General features: G+C 49.0%; 2 protein-coding genes and 2 long non-coding RNA genes across 9 annotated transcripts in view; 2 read left to right on the top strand and 2 right to left on the bottom strand.

Annotated features, from left to right (window-relative positions):
- The window catches only part of ARSG (arylsulfatase G), a 106,641-nt gene extending 102,278 nt beyond the window's left edge, over window positions 1-4,363 (bottom strand). For all 3 annotated transcript variants that reach the window (XM_041724251.1, XM_041724253.1, XM_041724254.1), the window contains exon 1: window positions 4,283-4,363. The gene's annotated coding sequence lies outside the window, so the exon portion shown is untranslated. The remainder of the gene's footprint in view (window positions 1-4,282) is intronic.
- On the top strand, window positions 1,747-6,189 carry LOC121472811. The gene is made up of 3 exons (XR_005983015.1): window positions 1,747-3,017; window positions 5,349-5,551; window positions 5,832-6,189. It is a non-coding gene; the product is annotated as an uncharacterized LOC121472811 (long non-coding RNA).
- Window positions 6,190-6,664: 475 nt separating this feature from the next.
- AMZ2 (archaelysin family metallopeptidase 2) lies at window positions 6,665-15,549 on the bottom strand. Of its 4 annotated transcripts, none has more exons than XM_041726598.1 (9): window positions 15,522-15,549; window positions 14,859-14,952; window positions 14,436-14,525; window positions 13,615-13,897; window positions 13,113-13,286; window positions 12,883-13,011; window positions 9,681-9,844; window positions 8,351-8,527; window positions 6,665-6,860 (listed from the first exon to the last, which is right to left on the bottom strand). In XM_041726598.1, the coding sequence occupies exons 4-9, from the start codon at window positions 13,895-13,897 to the stop codon at window positions 6,705-6,707; spliced, it is 1,083 nt and encodes a 360-aa protein (XP_041582532.1). In that variant the 5' UTR covers window positions 14,436-14,525; window positions 14,859-14,952; window positions 15,522-15,549; the 3' UTR covers window positions 6,665-6,704. The 4 variants fall into 4 exon arrangements, with proteins under 4 accessions (XP_041582532.1, XP_041582530.1, XP_041582529.1 ...); XM_041726596.1 differs by lacking the exon at window positions 15,522-15,549 and adding an exon at window positions 15,429-15,494 and having other exon boundaries at window positions 14,859-14,960; XM_041726595.1 differs by lacking the exon at window positions 15,522-15,549 and adding an exon at window positions 15,429-15,489.
- On the top strand, window positions 15,550-18,603 carry LOC121473838. Its single transcript, XR_005983240.1, has 2 exons — window positions 15,550-15,938; window positions 16,549-18,603. It is a non-coding gene; the product is annotated as an uncharacterized LOC121473838 (long non-coding RNA).
- The last annotated feature ends 478 nt before the right edge of the window (window positions 18,604-19,081 follow it).

Here is a 19,081-nt window from a genome sequence, read left to right as displayed (position 1 = left end):
TTGCCTTTCCTGCAGCTTAATACCTGGTGATAAAATAGAAAATAGATCTTATGTCAGGGTTCCCATGGCCCACTTACCCATTCAAGTCACCTAGAGGTATTTATTGCATTTAGATTTTCGCACTCTTTCTCAAAAATATTCTCAGTGGTTGAGCGTCTGCCTTCAGCTCAGAGTGTGATCCTGGGGTCCTGGGATCGAGTCCCACATCGGGCTCCCTATGGGGAGCCTGCTTCTCCCTCTGCCTATGTCTCCGCCTCTCTCTCTGTGTCTCTCATGAATAAATAAATAAAATATTTTTTTTTAAAAAAAGGAAGAAATAAAGAATCACCAATGCTTATTTTAAAAAGCTCCCAAGTACCAAGCTCGCTGGCAGTTCAGATACTGTTGCCTTTAAAATTTTATATGGTTATGAGGTTTACTGGAAACGACCAATTTAAAGACAATTCGGGCGTGTTTTGTGCTAAAAGGTCAATCCTATAGGTACGTGTAGCACTGAAAAAAAGAGAAACTGTACTTGTTTTCAGATTTTTCTTTGATACAGATGTTAATCAGAGGGCGCCAATCGCCAACAGGTGGGCCAGCCGCTGGATAAGCAAGGAGACTAGCGCCCCCTGGTGTTCCAGGCCTGTAAGGACTCCCTGAGGGCGGCAGCAGAAGAAAAAGGACAAGATCAAGAACCTGCTACTTACTTCGCTTTTCAGGGAAGAAAAACTCTCACATCCAAATCAACCTAACTTCAGTGACTACGGATTTCCTAGAGGGAAAACCGGACAGCAAAATTGCTATTCCAGCACATTTTATCTATAAAGGCTCTTAAAACACAGCTCAGCAAATATTATGGAGAGAAAACACACATGGGTGGCCACGTATTTGTATTATTTATATACCTTTCCAGCAACCCAAGAAAAGAGAAGCACGCCAACTCTCCTAGCAACCTACTCCCCTAGAATTCAGCCAAAACTCTAAGTACCTTCTCTACACTGACAACTCCTGTTGTAAGACCCGACTTTGCAGCTGAGCTCCAGACTTAACGCCCGTGTGACAGCACCTGGTGCCAACCAGGCATTTCCAACGTCACATGTCCTCAGCAGAACTCTTGACCCTCCTCCCCAAACCTGCTCCTCCATAAATCCTATTGGCTTTATTTTCTAAATATATCCAGAACCTGCCTTTGCCAATTCTACGGGTACCTCTGATCCAAGCCCATATCATCTTAGCTGGATTATTGCAATAATCTCCTAGTTGGTTTGCCCAATTCTACCGTTGCTTTAATTTCCCTGCTTTAATTTTTCATATAGAAGCCTTACAATAATCCTTTTAGGGCACAAATCAGTCACCATCACATTTAAAACCTAAAATCCCTGGAGCCCCTGGGTGGCTCAGTCTGTTGGGCGTCTGCCTTGGGCTCAGGTCATGATCTCAGGGTCCCAGGATTGAGCCCTGCATGGGGCGCCCTCCTCAGCAGGGAGTCTGCTTTTCCCTCTCCCTACTGCTTGTGCTCTCTCTCTCTCTCCTTCTCTCTGTCAAATAAAAAAAATTTTTTGAATAAATAATAAAACCTAAAGTCCCTAACAATGGGTTCTTCCTAAACTCCCAGCTCTTACTTCTTTGCTCCCGCCCCCCTGGCTGCTCTGGCCTCCTCACTGGGCCCTGAAAAAGCCTTCAGCCTTAGCATTTCTATTTCCCTTTCCCTGGTCCACCCTTCCCTTTGACGTGTACGTGATGTGACCCTTTATTCTAGTCTCCTCCAAAGATTCCAGAGGAGGCTTCCGTGCCTCTCCTATCCAAAACAGTCCTCGTGTCTACGCTTGACTCTGAAAAAAAGTTATAGGAGTAATTTGTTTCCCACATTAATTAGGTCTCTTGCACTAGCCCATTAAGGTAGTCGTTTTGGTTCATGGCTACGTTCCTGAGGCTCTGAGCAGGGCCTGTGCACATAGTGCAGATAGTGGTGCACATAGTAGGGGATGCTCCCAAAATATTGTTGAATGAATGAATAAGTTCATTTCTCACTGGCTTTTTCAAGAGGAAAAACAAACGGTATCTATTTACAATTACAGCTCAAGACAGTCTGGTGCTGCTACAAAGCAGCTGGGTGGCCCTCAGACACTGAAAGCACTGCGATCCCACCTACTGGCCCCACAGCTGAGAATGGGTCTCCTAGGGCCCGGCAGGAGGGCTGGACGAGCCAATCGGCTGTCAGCAGGAAAACATAGATCCATCCAGACTCAACAAACAGTGGGAAGAAATTACCCCGAGGGTAGGGATGCAGATGGAGGGCTCAGTTTAAACATATTGCTGGAGCAGATTTTGTTTTAACTTAACCTATTTTCCAGTAGATGTTTTTTTAATGATGCTTTTTTTTTTTTTTTTTTTTAATGCCTCCATGGGTAGCAAGTGCTTTTCTGGATCTTAAATCTCTTTTCTGGTGCTAAGGCAGAGTGCATGGACTGATTTCTCTGCCTTTGAGCCACGCCAGATGGCCCCACTTGAGCAGAAAAGAGGCTGAAAGAAAGTTCAATCTTATAACCTCTTCTATAAACAATCTGGGGGGAAAAAAATCAGGTCTCTGGCCTGTGGTATTTTACGTCTCGTGAGGTCACGCAGCACAGGGCAGCGAAGCCCAATTCGTCATTGGGGCGGGAAGGGGGTTGGGCCGGGTCTCTCTGCCACTGCGGCGCACAAGCTCCCCTGGCTACTGCGGGCCTGTGTCTTCACGTGTGAAATGACCTGAGCGACATCCTCATTATCAGCACTTTACAAAATTCTGCATTCCAAGGATGAAGACGCCGTTAGGGGACAGCCCAGGCCCTTGGCAACGGGAGATGGCAAAAAGCCGGCCTGGGCCGCAGGAAGTAACCGCGAGATCCAAGGGCCAGGCCGTTCGGAGGCCTTGGAGCTCGGAGCCAGCCACGTCCTCACGGCGGGCGAGCAGCACCCTCGGGACTGCCGACGCCCCGCAAAACCTTTCCCTACGGAGGGCGCGGCCCGGTCACGCCCGTGACGCGGCCTCACAGGTACGTGCTCCCGCGCGGAGCAGCAGCAGGTGCACAGCGAGCGAGCAGCCGGCGAGCACCCGGCGAGCCCCCGCGGCGCGGCCTCCGGGCTCCGCGTACTTCGGGGGGTCGCCCGCCCTGCGTCGGGGGCACGGCGGTCTCCAAGCGCAGGTGCACTACGGGCTGAAACGGAAAGACTCCGGACAACGTGCGGCTAAGCCTGCCCTCGCGTGCCCCCACGTGGCGCCTGCACCCCGAGGCTCGCACCTCGGCCCGCGCGCTCTCCGTCGTGCACCGAGGGGCTCTAGCTCCAGGCGGCTCTAGCTCCGGGCCACTCTAGCTCAGGGCGGCTCTAGCTCCGGGCGGCTCTAGGTCTGGGCCACTCTAGGTCGGGGTGGCTCTAGCTCGGGACCACTTTAGCTCCCGCGGCTCTAGCTCGGGGCGGCTCTAGCTCGGGGCCTCTCTAGCTCAGGGCAGCTCTAGCTCGGGGCCGCTCTAGCTCGGGGCGGCTCTAGGTCCGCGCCGCTCTAGGTCAGGGTGGCTCTAGCTCGGAGCGGCTCTAGCTCGGGGCCGCTCTAGTTCCGGGCCGCTCTAGCTCCGGGCCGCTCTAGCTCGGGGCCGCTCTAGCTCAGGGCGGCTCTAGCTCCGGGTGGCTCTAGCTCCGGGCCGCTCTAGCTCGGGACGGCTCTAGCTCGGGGCGGCTCTAGCTCGGGGCCGCTCTAGCTCGGGGCGGCTCTAGCTCCGGGCGGCTCTAGGTCCACGCCGCTCTAGGTCAGGGTGGCTCTAGCTCGGAGCGGCTCTAGCTCGGGGCCGCTCTAGCTCGGGGCCGCTCTAGCTCCCAGCGGCTCTGGCTCTTGGTGGCTCTAGCTCCGGGCCGCTCTAGCTCCCAGCGGCTCTGGCTCTTGGTGGCTCTAGCTCAGGGCCGCTCTAGCTCCCAGTGGCTCTGGCTCTGGTCTGCTCTAGCTCGGGGCCGCTCTAGCTCCCAGTGGCTCTAGCTCCTGGCGTCTCTAGCTCGGGGCCGCTCTAGCTCGGGGCCGCTCTAGCTCCGGGCGGCTCTAGCTCTGGGCCGCTCTAGCTCCCAGCGGCTCTAGCTCCGGGCGGCTCTAGCTCGGGGCCGCTCTAGCTCCGGGCGGCTCTAGCTCGGGGCCGCTCTAGCTCGGGGCCGCTCTAGCTCCCAGCGGCTCTAACTCCCAGCGGCTCTAGCTCGGGCCCCGGGGCCGCGGAAGGGGCTCCGCCGCGTGCCCGCGCCGCGCACACGCGCCCCCCGCCCTCTCGCTCGCACTCACGGCTCCGCCGCGCCGCGCCGCCGGCTCCTCTCGGCTCCTGCGCCCCTGGCCGGGGAGGCTGCGCGGCGGGCCGGGGGCGCGGGCCGGGGACGCGCGGCGCGGGCGAGCGGCGGGGGGCGGGGCGGGGGCGGGGCGCGGCCGGGCACGCGCTGGAGGGGCGGGGGCATCGGAGGGCGAGCCGGACCAGCCCACGTTACAGGGCTTGCGGACTAAGACGTTGACCCCGGATCCTTGCCCTGACCGGGAAGGAGACTGCTAATTCCGCAGGCGCCAAGGTGTTCAGACCGCGCGGAGAACTGCCAGTTCTCTTCCGTCGTAAATACCTTGTTGGTGCAGCATTTGCAGAGCAAACCCTGCGTGGGTTTCCGTTTGCCCGAGTGAAAACCCGTTTCTCAGAACAAGATTTACCTGTAGTACCTACAAGTTAGTTGCAGGAAACAAATTGCATTCTTTACATTGAACCCTAGAATACAGGGCGGCACCGTTCGCAACTGATGACTGCTGAGGAAGTGCCTATTACATAAAACTTTTGTCCGACTTTTAACAGGGCCGATTTGATCCTTTAAATGAGAGACGTTTTTCCTGGTTTGGGTGTAGAGTAGGTTCAAATGGACCTTACATCTTGCTCAAGCAAGCACAACCCCTGATTTACACAGCCAGCCAAATCTGAATTTGTAGCTGTGCAACTCACGGTGACCTACAGGACTAAACCTGTGCTTACCTTGTGGGAAAACAGAAGAAAACTGAACACGGTGGACAATAATAGCACCTTTTTTCAAGGAGGAAACAAAACTCCTAACAGAATGCATACAAGTCCACACTCCCTTGGGTTCGCTTTTTCATATTAGGACCAAATGTTCACCCTCCAATTAGCTTGAACACAAATCACCATTTTTCTAAATGACCTTCAGGGGTCTAACCAAGTAAGAAAGTGAACATAGTAAGAGCAACCACGGGTTCAGTTATAATAGGTGCTTTCAATCGCACTGCATGAATAAAGGAACAGGGAAAGAATTTAGGTTCCAAAGTTCAAAATTTTAAATTACCCATAAGTTTTATCCTCCAGGTGAAGATGAGAACGTGGGAAATGCAATCTGCTCCCTGGCATTCATTCAAATGGTCCAATCAGGTTTCTAGATTTCTGAGTGGTACTGATCTCACAGAGGTGATTTGTGAAGTCTGCGGCTTTCAACCTGTTCCCTCCGGAGGGAGTCCGGCTGATGTGCACAGTCTGACAGGCCATCATGGGCATTCCTGACACAGCGACAGGTAAGCCCATCACATTCTCCCCTGTACTCAAGTGAACAGTTCCCAATGCAAAGTGAGGACGATCCTACTGTAGGAATAAACCTAACACCTGCTCTCAGCCAACAGGAAAAGTGCAATGCTCACAAACACAAGGCCTGTTTTAACGACTTGTGTGCAAGACCCTTCACAAATACTGTCTTTTGTAGAAAGTCCTACTGTTCTTTTCACGTGTCAATATTCCTGAGAGGAGGTCACATTTTGTAAGCTGCTAAAACCCCAAGTGAGCTATTGCTTCTTTCAGGCTCAAGAGGACAACCAGTGAATGGAAGGAGACAAGACAGCCCATGTGGGAAGGACAGTCCATGGATGAGGGATGTTAAGTGGAGAAAGTGACTTGCCTGGGTCTAGAGGGGGAGTGAGTACCTCTTCTAAGAAATGAACCAAACATCACCCCTTGGAAATTATGTTTCTTGGAAAACCTTTCTTGCAGCATATAAAGCGATCTTTATAATGGTTACTTATCCGCTAGTACTAGGTCTCTTATGAGACGTAAACATATTTGAAGAATGGACATGGTGTGCTCACTAAAACAGACCAGGCTACTAGGATGGGCAAGAGAGTGTTTATAGTTTTCAGCACTCAAAATAAGCCACATTTCTATGTTCAGGTGCTTTTTTTTTTAAGATTTTATTTATTTATTCATGAGAGACACAGAAAGAGACAGAGACACAGGCATGGGGAGAAGCAGGCTCCTCGCCGGGAGCCTGATGCAGGACTTGATCCCCAGCCCCAGGATCATGCCCAGAGCTGAAAGCAGATGCTCAACCGCTGAGCCACCCAGGCATCCCAGTTCGGGTGCTTTAAAGAAGATTCTAGGGCACCTGGGTGGTTCAGCGGTTGAGCATCTGCCTTCAGCTCAGGTCGTGGTCCTGGGGTCCTGGGATCAAGTCCCACATTGGGCCCCCTATAGGGAGCCTGCCTCTCCCCCCATCTGTGTCTCTGCCTCTGTGTGTCTCTCATGAATAAATAAATAATATTTAAAAAAAGAAGAAGAAAGTTCCATTCTGTTACTTGACACAGGGCAGAGTCAGTAAACAGTTTGTTCTAATGAAGTACTCCATCCAAATGAAAGCATAATGTGCAAGTGTTTATTTCAATAACTATGTGAAGGTCCTTATTTTTGGACAACAGCAAGGCATTTTATTATCCACTCTTTCCATTCCTTAAAGGCTTCCACAGGTTTTGGTAAATTCACATTATCCTCACAACTGTGTTCCGTGCTGACTCCGGGGGTGTCAGCCGACTCATCATCAATCCACCTCACCAGCGCCTTGAAAAACAGAAAGCAGATTCGCATGTTAACAAATCAGAGCAAAATAGTCTTAGGCCGGAGAAAAATGTTGGCTTCTAAATCACATTATCTAACTCCGTGACTTCTATTACCCCAGTAAGATGTTCCGTTTGATAAAGACGTTTGTGAATATGGAATAAGACTACGGGGCAGCCTGGGTGGCTCAGCAGTTTAGCGCCACCTTCAGCCTAGGGCCTGATCCTGGAGACCCAGGATAGAGTCCACGTGGGACTCCCTGCAGGGAGCCTGCTTCTCCCTCTGCCTGTGTCTCAGCCTCTCTGTGTCTCTCATGACTAAATAAATATTAAAAAAAAAAAAAAAAAGACTACACAAACTATGATTACAAGTGACGGTCAGAAGTGTGCACAGAAGAGATTAAAGAGAAACATGCCAATCCTCTCAGGTTTTTCTGGATGGGAGGACTGTGCTTTTCTCAACATGCCGAAATGTTCCACAGGGCACTGGGAAAGTGCTTCGGATCTGATGTGAAAGTGGGTCCCTAAGTAAGTGTGCACACAGGTGGAGACAGACACGTACATGTGAAGATCCCCGCAGGAGTAGTCACACCCTCGAGCAGGGTCGTGATGGATACGGACCTATTTGTGGGTGTGCGGACACTCAGACAGGCACACATATACTGAGATTAGGTACTTTCCCTCTTCCTCCTCGAAGTAGTCCATCCCTTCCTCTGAGTGAAGAGCATACCTCTGTCCCACATTTGGAAAAATTAAGCATCTCCGCATGTACTTATGGATTTAAAAAAAAATGAACTGCCACACGAAGTAACATTAGCCTGGGGGATCCCTGAATGGCTCAGCAGTTAAGCATCTGCCTTTGGCCCAGGGCGTGGTCCTGGAGTCCTGGGATCAAGTCCCACATCCGGCTCCCTGCATGGAGCCTGCTTCTCTCTCTGCCTGTGTCTCTGCCTCTCTCTCTCTCTGTGTCTTTCATGAATAAATAAATAAAATCTTTTTTTTTTTTTTTTTTAAAAAAAAAAGCCCGGATGGCTCAGTGGTTTAGCACCGCCTTCAGCCCAGGGCGTGATCCTGGAGACCCAGAATCGAGTCCCACGTCGGGCTCTCTGCATGGAGCCTGCTTCTCCCTCTGCCTGTCTCTGCCTCTGCCTCTCTCTCTCTCTCTCATGAATAAATAAATAAAAATTTAAAAAAAACATTAGCCTGTTCTCCCAAGTCATGTTCTCTCTCCCCCAGCGAAGGGGGAACACAGAAACGTCTTCCACTGTTTCTCATTGAACTACAAGTGTAAGGCACTCAGAGGCAGGGCAGTTTAAGAGATTTCTTTGCCTGTTCCTTTTTTTTTTTTTTTTTTTTTTTTTTAAACCACAGCTTCCTGCTTATCTTTGCACTAATTTCCTCCGATAAATTATAGCTCCAGAGAAGGGCCTGATAGAAAATGGTAGTTTGCTACTTATATAACCACTTCCCCCTCTTTTTCTTCCCCTCATTTACTTGGTATCTTTCTATTATGTTGAAGCCAATAGCACACTGCAACTTGCGTAAACAGATAGGGCAAAGGTTGAGGGGGCGCCGGTCAGCTTCTTCCAGGTGGTTGGAGCCTTGCATGAGGCATGCAAGCCACTGGCAGTGTCGAAGTCCAAATATGTGTCCAATCTCATGGGTTAAAGTCTGCAAGACATTCACATCAAGGCTTTATAGCGCCACCATCATCAAAGGGTTAGACCTTCTTCCTTTTTCTTGCTTTTCAAGAAACAAATTTACATTCATCACCAAAACTTCAACCTGCCCAAAGACTTAATCCTTCATTTCCCTAAATGTCTTACTGCTTTCCTTCCTATACTTGATTACTTCTCCTGGAGCAGGGTTTCTCAGCCTTGATACACCTGACATGTGGGGTGTGATCATTCTTTGTGCATGGGCCGGTGGGGGGTGGGGAGGAGTGGACAACTGTCCTGTGCAGTGTAGATGCTCAGCACCATCCCCAGGCTCTACCCACTAGACACCAGCAACACCCCGGCCCCAACTGCTACAACCAGAAATATCTCTAGATATTGCCAGAAGTCCCTGGGTGGCAAAAATCACCCCTGGTTGACAGCTGTTGCTCCAGGCCAGTGGGATACTTGTTACAATTCAGATTCTGGGACTTTCCCCTAGAGATGCTGAGTCAGTAGGTCTAGAAGGGAGGGGGCTATTAGCATGTTAATGAACACACCAGGTGATACTGATGCAGGGTACACGCTCTGAACACACCGTAGCTCTCAAACCCCAAGCAAGGGTACTTATGAGAACAGAACTTCCTAGCTGCGGGAAAAGCCTGTGTCTCTGGCTACTGAGGCAGGGAGGGGAGTTAGGAGATAGGCTTTCCAAATAGCAAGGGCTGGGGAGATTGACTAGAACTAACCACAGTAGAAGGCAGCCTGGAGCCCAAGAGGAAGCCATTCTCAAGACCTCTGCCTGAGAGCAGAGGCCCTCCAAGGGGAGCTTTATTAGATGACCACCACAGCTCCGAAGAGTCCGTTACCTTACCCATACCAGACTTCTGGAATTAGACTAGTGGCGAGGATGTGGGTACAGCCAAGGCTGCATGTAACTAGCCAGACAGAAAGCCAGCACAGATACTGTCAATTCCAATATTAAGGCATCCATTTACATTTTTATTGATAACTTCAAACAATAGGCACCAAACGCCTATAGATGATACAACCTCATGTATAATATTACCTTAACGACTGCTGATAACGCAATGCAGGAATTAAGAGCTCTTTAAAAAATACTCTGGTGGGTTTTCTTTTCTTTCTTTTTTTTTTTTTAAATGACTCACCTTACAGGAACGAAGCAGCAAAACACTGGTCACTTCAGGAGTATAATAGTTATCAAAAACGGAATAGTCGCTTGAAGATACTCTCCGCAGCTTGTTCACTTTGCCTTCAAAGCGTGAGCTATAAAAATCACTGCCGTACCTGGCAAAGCTGAATATCCCCACACCTATAAAAGGAGGAACAAGCAACAACAGAAGGGGAGTAAGATTTCTGAATGAAAGACCAAGAAAGAGCGCCCGCTTGGGCGCCCAGTCATTGGGTGCAAATCCGTGCTAGTGCGTTCACACGGTCCAATAATACACTTCAGGTTTGCCACGAAAGAGGAGGGTTTTTGCCCTCAGATTTCCCTCTCCACATCTTCTTCTGCCATCCAACCTCCTCTGCCCTGTAAAACCCAATGGTCTTGAGATCAAATTATTGAGAAACTCAAAGTTCCAGAATTGTTTTTACCCCCTCTTTTTCTCAAAGCCGAGTCCAAATCAAGTACTCTAAGAGGAGCAAGGAGAAGTGGTGACACACACACCACACACCCATGACTTTACTCTTTCAGAACACAATAAACAGATCTCCAGGGTCTATGCTGAGGGTTCCTGCACCTTCCTGGTGCCATGCTGAGGGAAACCGACGTGCCACTGCCCTGATGCTGGGAGACCATGCCTTCAGACAACCTCTTCCCTCCCCCACTCCTCACTCGGAGCACGACTCTGCTGTGTGGCTGCCGTCGGATGACCAGAATAAACACCCTTTTAACTGACTTCCTGTTATACTGACGCTTGTTTCAACCATCCCTGCATACACGGAGCACAGGGTTTGCTGCACAACGCATTCTAAAGGGCATGGCTTTAGAATGTGACTTGCTTACATTATCACTGTTATTTATGTCTCTTCCAGTTGTTATTTGAAAGTAATACGGCATTTTTTTTGCGGGGGGGTTAAAGAAATGAATTCATAGTAAGTCTGTTGGATCCACCTTGACCCACAGAGAACACTCCTCACCCCACCCTTGGAAGTGTTGCCTGGTATTTGATATTTAGGGTGAGAGAGAGCACTCTGAAAGTTAGGAAAAAACAAAATCTGCTCATGTCACAGCTGACCTCGTCTGTGCTCTGGCCAAACAAATGTGGGCATACATCCCTCCAATACCTTTAGCAAGAACATTTTTTCCTTCTAATAATCCTATGAATGGGAGCTTATTTTCTTTAGTAATTAACTGTTTCTCTATTTTAAAATCTTCACTTTTGTACCCTTGGAGAGTACAGTCACGTGTAGTAAGATACTGTCTCATTATATGGCACTTCAGTGCTGCTAGCCTACACCTTCTCTTAGGCCATGCAATATTTAAGAAACTTACTTTTTAAAAGGGTGGAGGTGTTTACAGTAGAAACATTTTAGGAGAATGTCTCCTGACCTCCTCAACCAGAAATAAGATAAATTAGCTAGCAATGTCTAGAGAAATTGTTTTAATATATCTTTAATGTTTCATCACTGTCAGATTAATTATGAAAGGGGAGATAAAAATTTAGCTCATGAAAGTTTACTTCTGATAGGGGCACCTGGGCGGCTCAGTTAGGCATCTGCCTTGGGCTCAAGTCATGATCCCAGGGTCCTGGGATCAAACCCCATGTCAGGTTCCCTGCTCAGCGAGGAGTCTGCTTCTCCCTCTGCCTCTGCTCCTCCCCCAAGCTGGTGTTCTCCCTCTCTCTAATACAATCTTTATTTTAAAATTTTTATTTCTGGGGACGCCTGGGTGGCTCAGCAGTTGAGCCCCAGGATTGAGTCCTACATCGGGCTCCCTGCATGGCGCCTGCTTCTCTCTCTGCCTGTGTCTCTGCCTCTCTCTCATGAATAAATAAAATCTTTAAAAAATAAATAAAAAAAAAATTTATTTCTGAAAGAAAGATGGCTCTTACAAAAATCAGAAAGACAGCAGTGGCCAGAGTATCCAAGAGTGTGTTGATGGTGGGGTGGAGGGTGGTGGGGACACTGTAGGAACGTAAAGGAAGTCACCAATGAAAGAGTAGGGGGAAGAAGAGGCTCTGTGGTGCCCTGGGCTCCCACCTCTAGTGAATGTGTCACAAAGGGAGATATCTAGTAGAAAGAAACATTTGTTAAAGAAGGTGCCCGCCTCCAACAACCCCGAGGCCGATGTAGTACCTGGACAGTCCATGAACTGGTACTCCGAAAATACCATCCTGGGTATCTACTCCCCCTAGAATGAAATGGATGACACTCCCCTTACTGCATTGGACTTTCCCTTTCAAACCTGTCAGATCCTAAGGAATGAGGGTAGAGAAATTATAGCAACCATGGAAGGGTGGGAAGAAAAGAAGTGGAAAGAAAGAAAAAAAGAAAAACAATTAGGCAAAAATAGTATTTGCTTCCAGGTCCTTTCCCACCCTCAGTATCACCATATAGAATTCTTAATGAGCCAAGTTTACTGTATCTAAGTCGAAAACTGAAGTTGACATTTTTTTCAAGTAAAATAACAAAATGTCACGAGACACAGAATAAGAAGCTTGCACACTTGTAAATCAGTCTATGGTTTATCTATACTAGAGAACTACAAAAACAACTGAAAACCAATTAGCAAGATTTTCACTTACGTTGATGATAGGGGTTTTTTTAAAATTATTTATTCGGGGGGGGAGGGAGAGAGAGACAGACAGTGCACAGGTCAGGGGAGGGACAGAGGGACAGTGGAGGGAAAGAATCTCCAGCAGATTCTCTCCAAGTGCGATGGGACTTGATCTCATGTCCCTAAGATCATGACCTGAGCTGAAACCAAGAGTCACACACTTAACCGACTGAGTCACCCAGGGTGCCCCTATGTTAATGATATTTCAAGCATCCTTAATATCTTTAATTCACCTTGCTAGTGAATTACTGATATTTACCATCTGTTGTGCTGAATGCCTATATATATGCCACCCATAAACACACACTTCTTATGTATCAGTTCACTGTTAGGTAAACTATCTCAAAAGGACTCTCTGAAATAGCTATCATTGGCCTTAAGATCATAGGGATGAAGCCAGAATATCAGAATCCATCCACAGCACATTTCCTGAGCACAGCATGATGCACCAGAATTATTATAGTCTTAAGTATCAAAATTATAATTGGTTGGAATTTTTTCCCTTTATCAACATTTTCAAATATTCTCAGGTTGAGGAAATTTCTACCAACAATGTCAAAAAGGAATACCATCTGTCAAAGAGGCCTGTCCAAAGACAAAATTCCAGGAGTCTCTTGGGTAAAGATCAATCATGGTTATTCCCACAATACAGAAGGCATCTCCAGGTTTCTTCTTTTTTAGGAACCTCAGGATGTCTCCTATTTGAAAAAAATGTATACATGAGACATATATATATCCATACATGTATCGATCCAATATCTCCTTTACTCAATTCAAATTGTAAAGTTGTTTAATTCACCTGCGTGAATTTGTAGGTTTTGTGTGTTATCATTGACTCTAAAGGAACACCTCGTTACAGAGACAGGAACCGGTTCTAGGAGTTTTACTGTCAAGCCGTAGAAAAATGCTTCACAGTAGCCCTTGAGCCATTTAATATATTCGTCACTGATAATCCTGGTGTTTCCTAGAGATCCTGTAAGATGGAAAAAAATGTAAAGACAGACTTTAAGGTGATTAAACATTCAGTCTTCATCTCAGTCTATAATTAGAAATCTGAAATGAGAAGCAAACTACCGCTAAATTTTCAATAAACCTTTATCACTCATTGATCTGAATATGAATTACAAAGACACAAAATGTCCTGTTTTAGGGCTATTTAGGTACATAACTTCCACATGGTAACGAATGTCAAAAAAATGATCATAAAAACTACCCACTTGCATGAGATCAGCAGCCCAGGCTATCCCTGGCAACAGCCCTGTCGCAAACCAACCCAAATCCGTCATGTTAACAGTGTATACCAATGCACTGTATATAAATACTGCGTTTCTCCGGAGATGGTGCCTTTCTATAAGGATCACTGAAAAACTGTTCGAAGTCTTGGGGAGCCTCAGGATGGGAGATGATCCAATCTGATTCCGAATGCAAGGTAATGGGTCCAAAGAGATCATTGTCTGCCTTGAAGGCTTTGTTCAGCAAACGCCGTTCGCCAGCATCTAACTTCTCATACTGTGACACAAGCGTTGGGTTCTTTGAGATGAGAGCTGTTTTTAGAGTCTGTTCAGAGTGCCGTACTGTTTGCATCTACCAGGAAACACAAGTAATCAAATACGCCATGTAAATCCATTCCAGTCACTTTAATCTACCTATCCTCCACATACATCTCTCATTTCTCCCTAAAAGGAAAAAACTGATTGCCTCTTTTTTTTTTTTTTTTTTTTAACACCAAACAACTGTGTTCCTTTGCCATTTCCAATCAATTTCTTGGGAAGGGTATCTGAAAAAGTGAAAAGAAAAATCATGAAATTCATTCCTCTTCTCCTTATGGAACCTGCTCCCATTATAAAAATCGAAAGAGGATGACCTGATTTCCTATTTTTTTCTGTCCTTAGGGTAACAGTATTACGAATGGAGTCATTAGGGCCACATGAAAAATACTCATCTTTTCCAAGGTGACTCAAAGATGTTCCAGACAACACAAAAAGAGAACTGATGTAAGTCCTGCCATTTCTGTAATTTAACTGCAGGCTGGTAACAGACCTCAGCCACTGAAGTGCTTTGCCTCAAAGCCATGTCACCCGGAGGGGAAGACATCAGGTGACTAATCAAAAGCCAGACTCACAATGACAGGTCTCTTCCATTCACATCATGTTCCTCTGTAGGGCTGTCATCCTTTCTTCTGAATGCGTCAAACAGCTGTTCCACCGCGAGGCTTTTTGATTTAGAAAAGGAAAAAAAATAATAAAATAAAATTTGGACTTCACTGGAGCCTATCCTATTTCCTACTCATCCAGATCTCCCCCCCCCTCCCCTGTTTAATGTTTGAGAATTGATGGGAAACTTTAAGCTAACATGTGTTCTGGCTGGACATCAGAACCTTAGGGGTTCCGGAGCATGCACGGAATTCCCAGACGGAGGTCACTATGGTCAAAGCTCTGACATGTGCATAGGATCGTCCTCACTGCTCCACACCTGGGCCGAAAGTTCACTTCTCCCACAGGACAAAATCCCCAGCTAAACGTGCCCTCCCGCGTGCTATACCTACCTGTAGGGAGGTAGGGTCCCATCGAGGTGTCTGCCTTGCAGGGACGGGCATGCCTGGGCCTGGCCGGGAAGGGGCTGTGCCGGGCGCCTTCACCCTACGGTCCTTAGAAAGGCTGTGTTAATGTGAAAGGTCGGCCTTCTGCCGGGCCCGGGTCCCTGGGCGGAACCGCGGGGGGCACAACAGGATCGTGTAAATGCGCTGGGGGGTCTGCAGTGCTGTCGGCGCTAAAACCAGCACATCCTGGGCCCACCTGGACCACTCGGTCACCCCCGCTGGTTGCTATAGCAACCGCACCTTGGGCCGGGGCCCGTGCAACCGCGAGCCGGTCCCCGGTCGGGGTGAAGAGGGGGGATCCCCCGGGGAGTGTCCTTGGTCTTTCCGCCCAGAGGAAGCCTCCTCGGAGGGCCTGACTCCCCGGAGACGCCCCCGCCCCCGCCCCCGCCGTCCTCCCCTGCTTCCGCCGCCGCCGCCGCCCCGCCCACATCGTCCCTCCCCCGCCGACCGCGACCGTCCCCCCTCCTCCCACGACCAAGCCCCCACGGCGGGCGGCTCCACCCGCACGGCCCTCACCCCCAGGCCAGGACACCGCCGGCCCCCCGCAGCCGCCCCTGCGCCGCGCCGCGCCCCGCAACCCGCAACGCCACGCCCCATCGCGCCACGCACCGCTCCGTCGCGCGCGCACAGCGCCCGTGCCACGCCCCTCGCCGCACGCCACGCCCCTCGCCGCACGCCACGCCCCTCGCCGCACGCCACGCCCCCACGTCGCGCGCCACGCCCCCACGTCACACGCCGCGCCCCCTCGCGCCCCGCTGCCGAGTGCGGCGGGCGCCGTCCGGGGATCCGCGAGCGGGTCCGCCGTTCGTCCGAGTCGGTCCCCGCGGGGCGCGCTGCTCCCGCGCCGGGTCCGGGGGCAGCCGCAGGGGCGGGGCGCGCAGCGGGAGGCCGGGTCTCGCGGCCGCGGCTCTCCGTCGGGTTTGCCTGCTCGCGCAGGTGTGCGCAGGGGCCCGCGGGCCTGCGGGGCGCCCTGGGCGTGACTCACGCGAGCGGCCGCGTCCGAAATAAGTCAGCGGCGGCCGCAGGGTGAGCCCCGCCTGCCGTCCTCGCCGGGCTTTCCCCTCCGCGCCTGCAGCGGCCTGGGCGCGGCGGCAACCGTGGAGCGCGGGGGGGGGGGGGGGCGTCCCCGGCTGCCTCGCTCGCGCTGATAAGGCCGAGGCGCCGGTGCCGCGGAGGACCGAGCCCCTGGGTGGCCCTGGGAGGGCCGGGCAACCGCTGGGCCTGGAGGAAGGAGCCGGCCCCGACCCCTGCTCGCGCCCTCCACAGCCCCTTCGTGCCCCGCTCGGCGCATTCTCACCCAGGCCCACCCCGTTCTCCATCTGCCCCAGCAGCTATCTACAAAGGGACCCCCCCCGCCCCCCCCCAGGAACCCAGGTCCAGGTGCCTTTCCCCACAGTTCTCTTCCCAGGACCTCGCCTGAAGGGACCTCAGCTTTCCTCCCTGGTCATCGCTTCCTCCCTCCCAGCCTTCACCCAAACACACGCCTGAGCCCTGGTCTTCATTTCCAAGCCTTTGGCTCAGGACGACCAAGCAACTTCTGTTCTTTTGAAGTCCAGGCCAGGCCGTTTTACCGTAGGCTGGGGTTTCTTTTTCCTTTCTTTTTTAAAGAATTTATTCATTTCTTCCTGAGACACAGAGAGAGAGAGAGGCAGAGGGAGAAGCAGGCTCCATGCACCGGGAGCCCGACGTGGGATTCGATCCCGGGTCTCCAGGATCACGCCCTGGGCCGAAGGCAGGTGCCTAACCACTGAGCTCCCCGGGGGTCCCCGGCTGGTTTCTCTTCATCCTAATCGTCCTTGCCGCGCTCCAGGAAGGACACATGCGTTTTTCTGGATGACTTCAACCCTGTCTGAAGGTTATCTTCACCCTTAATCCCTTGTCATCTCTCCTTAGGGGACTGTAACTTCATAAATATTTGACCTTTTCAGCTCCAGTGATCACCTCGGTCTCTCATTTGTTTACGCTCCCTGGACCTTAAAATGTCCCACATCATCCTTTGACCTCGGTGCGGATGTCCGCCCTTACCCAAACCCATTCTTCAGTAATACGCGTTCATATCCCGCCTGGCCCCAAAGTTTTAAACTGAGAGTGTCAACCACTCTCACTGTATCGGAGATACTTCTTGGCTTTCTTGGTATTTGTGCCTTTTGACTGAATGCAAATCTCCGGACATCCCAAGAGTCAGGGTAGCACAGGAGCTAAGACGATGGTCTGGGTTTGAATCCTGGAACCACCTCTGTTCATTAGCATGTGGCCACCATCCATTTTTTTAAAATTTTTATTTATTTATGATAGTCACAGAGAGAGAGAGAGAGAGAGAGAGAGAGAGGCAGAGACACAGGCAGAGGGAGAAGCAGGCTCCATGCACCGGGAGCCCGACGTGGGACTCGATCCCAGGTCTCCAGGATCTCGCCCTGGGCCAAAGGCAGGTGCTAAACCGCTGCGCCACCCAGGGATCCCCCAGCATCCATTTTTTAACCTTATGGATCTCTTCCCTGGTTTGTACAACAGAGATGATACTAGTACAGACCTTCCCTAGTTTGGGGGATCAAATGAGTTACTTTGAACATTTTACCTTTTGATCTCGTGGCCTTCTGACATCCTGAGGGGCTTCATTGAGCTCAGTGTTCACCCGTTCCTAGAGCCCTCCCTCACCCCACCTCTTGCAACACAAAACCCCATCCTCTGCAGTGCTCATTGCCTTGTGCATACCACTGTCATTGTCCTTATCACGATGATCGTAACATTTCTTCAGGGTCTCCCTTTCTAAACTGTGAGATGCTTAAAGACTTTCATTCAAGGTATCTGGAACATAAAAGTTATCTATTGGCTTTTCATTCAACTCATATATTCATCAACAGGGTTTTTTTTTTTTTTCATTTGAACTACTTAAATTCACTTTCTGGATTAAAAAAAACCTTTCTGGTTGCTCCCAAACTTTAGAAAGATACCTCATTTCTGTACAATCTCAAAGTAATACTTCTTGTTTAAAAAATTTAGTACCCCATGTGTGTTAAGCTTTATTTTTAGAATGAAAAGATATATATGTTATATATATATATGTGTAATTATACGTAACATATAAAGTGTATGTATATATAACTTTTCTCTTTATTTCACCTGGAGTTAACCATCATTTAATTTCTGTTGATTGTTTTTTTTTAATTATAAAAGATTCATTTATCAAGTTTCTTAGGCCTCCTTTAATTCTTTATTGTTAAAAAAAATGCTTTATCATCTCTGTTACACTTGTCAATATTTTCTACATAGCCTCAGCACATCAGTTGCTGTTGTTATTTCTGAGATCCTTCATCCTGCGACTCTCTATCCCCTGTTCCCACCTGAACGGGTCCTCTCTGGGCCTGCTGTGGTCTCCCTGGGACGGCGGCTGTACTCTGCTCTGTTAGGTCCTGTCTCTTGAATTCTTATCTTCCTCTTCCTTGGTTTACTCCTTTGATTGTAGTAGCACATGCTTTAGATCCTTTTGTAAAAAAATATATATATATACATAGAAATAAGTATTTTGAAATCTTGCATATGTAAAAATGTTTTTATTCTACCCTCATACTTGACTGAGAGTTTTCCTGGGCTGGTATGGAATTTTAGGTTGAAAATCATCCTGCCTCAGCATTGGAAGGGTTTGTTTCTTTTTTTTTCTGACTTGTAATAATAAAACCATTTTGATTCCTAATCCTTTGTATGTTACCTGCCTCTTTTTTTTTTTACAGGAAGATCTTAGAATCCTCCCTTTATCCTTACAGTCCTGAAAAACTCTGTGTTTTTAGAGTATATTGTTTATAGGTTTTAAAAAAATATTTAAGTAATCTCTACACCCAGTGTGGGGCTCAAACTCATGACCCAGATTGGAACACTTTTCTGACAGACCCAGCCAAGCACCTCTATAAGTTTTTTAAAGATATGACCTGGTCTGAGCCTTTGTTTCCCCCGTTACATTTTCTTGCTCAGTGGGCTCTTCAATCATGAGTCTCTTTTCATTTTCATTGGGAGAAATTTCCTTCTCTCCATATTTGCTGGATGTGGGACTTTCAAGATGGATCCTCTCATTTTCATATCTTTTCTTCATGATTTTTCCATCTATCTTTTTGTGATATTTTCTGAAGTCTTCATCAGCTTTCATCTATCTGTCTTTTGGGTATTTTTTCCCAAAC

This window comes from Vulpes lagopus, chromosome 12, assembly GCF_018345385.1.
Source record: "Vulpes lagopus strain Blue_001 chromosome 12, ASM1834538v1, whole genome shotgun sequence".
Classification (NCBI taxonomy): Eukaryota; Metazoa; Chordata; class Mammalia; order Carnivora; family Canidae; genus Vulpes; species Vulpes lagopus.
The sequence above is the reverse complement of the archived record's forward strand: the minus strand, read 5'-3'. Positions and strand labels throughout refer to the sequence as shown.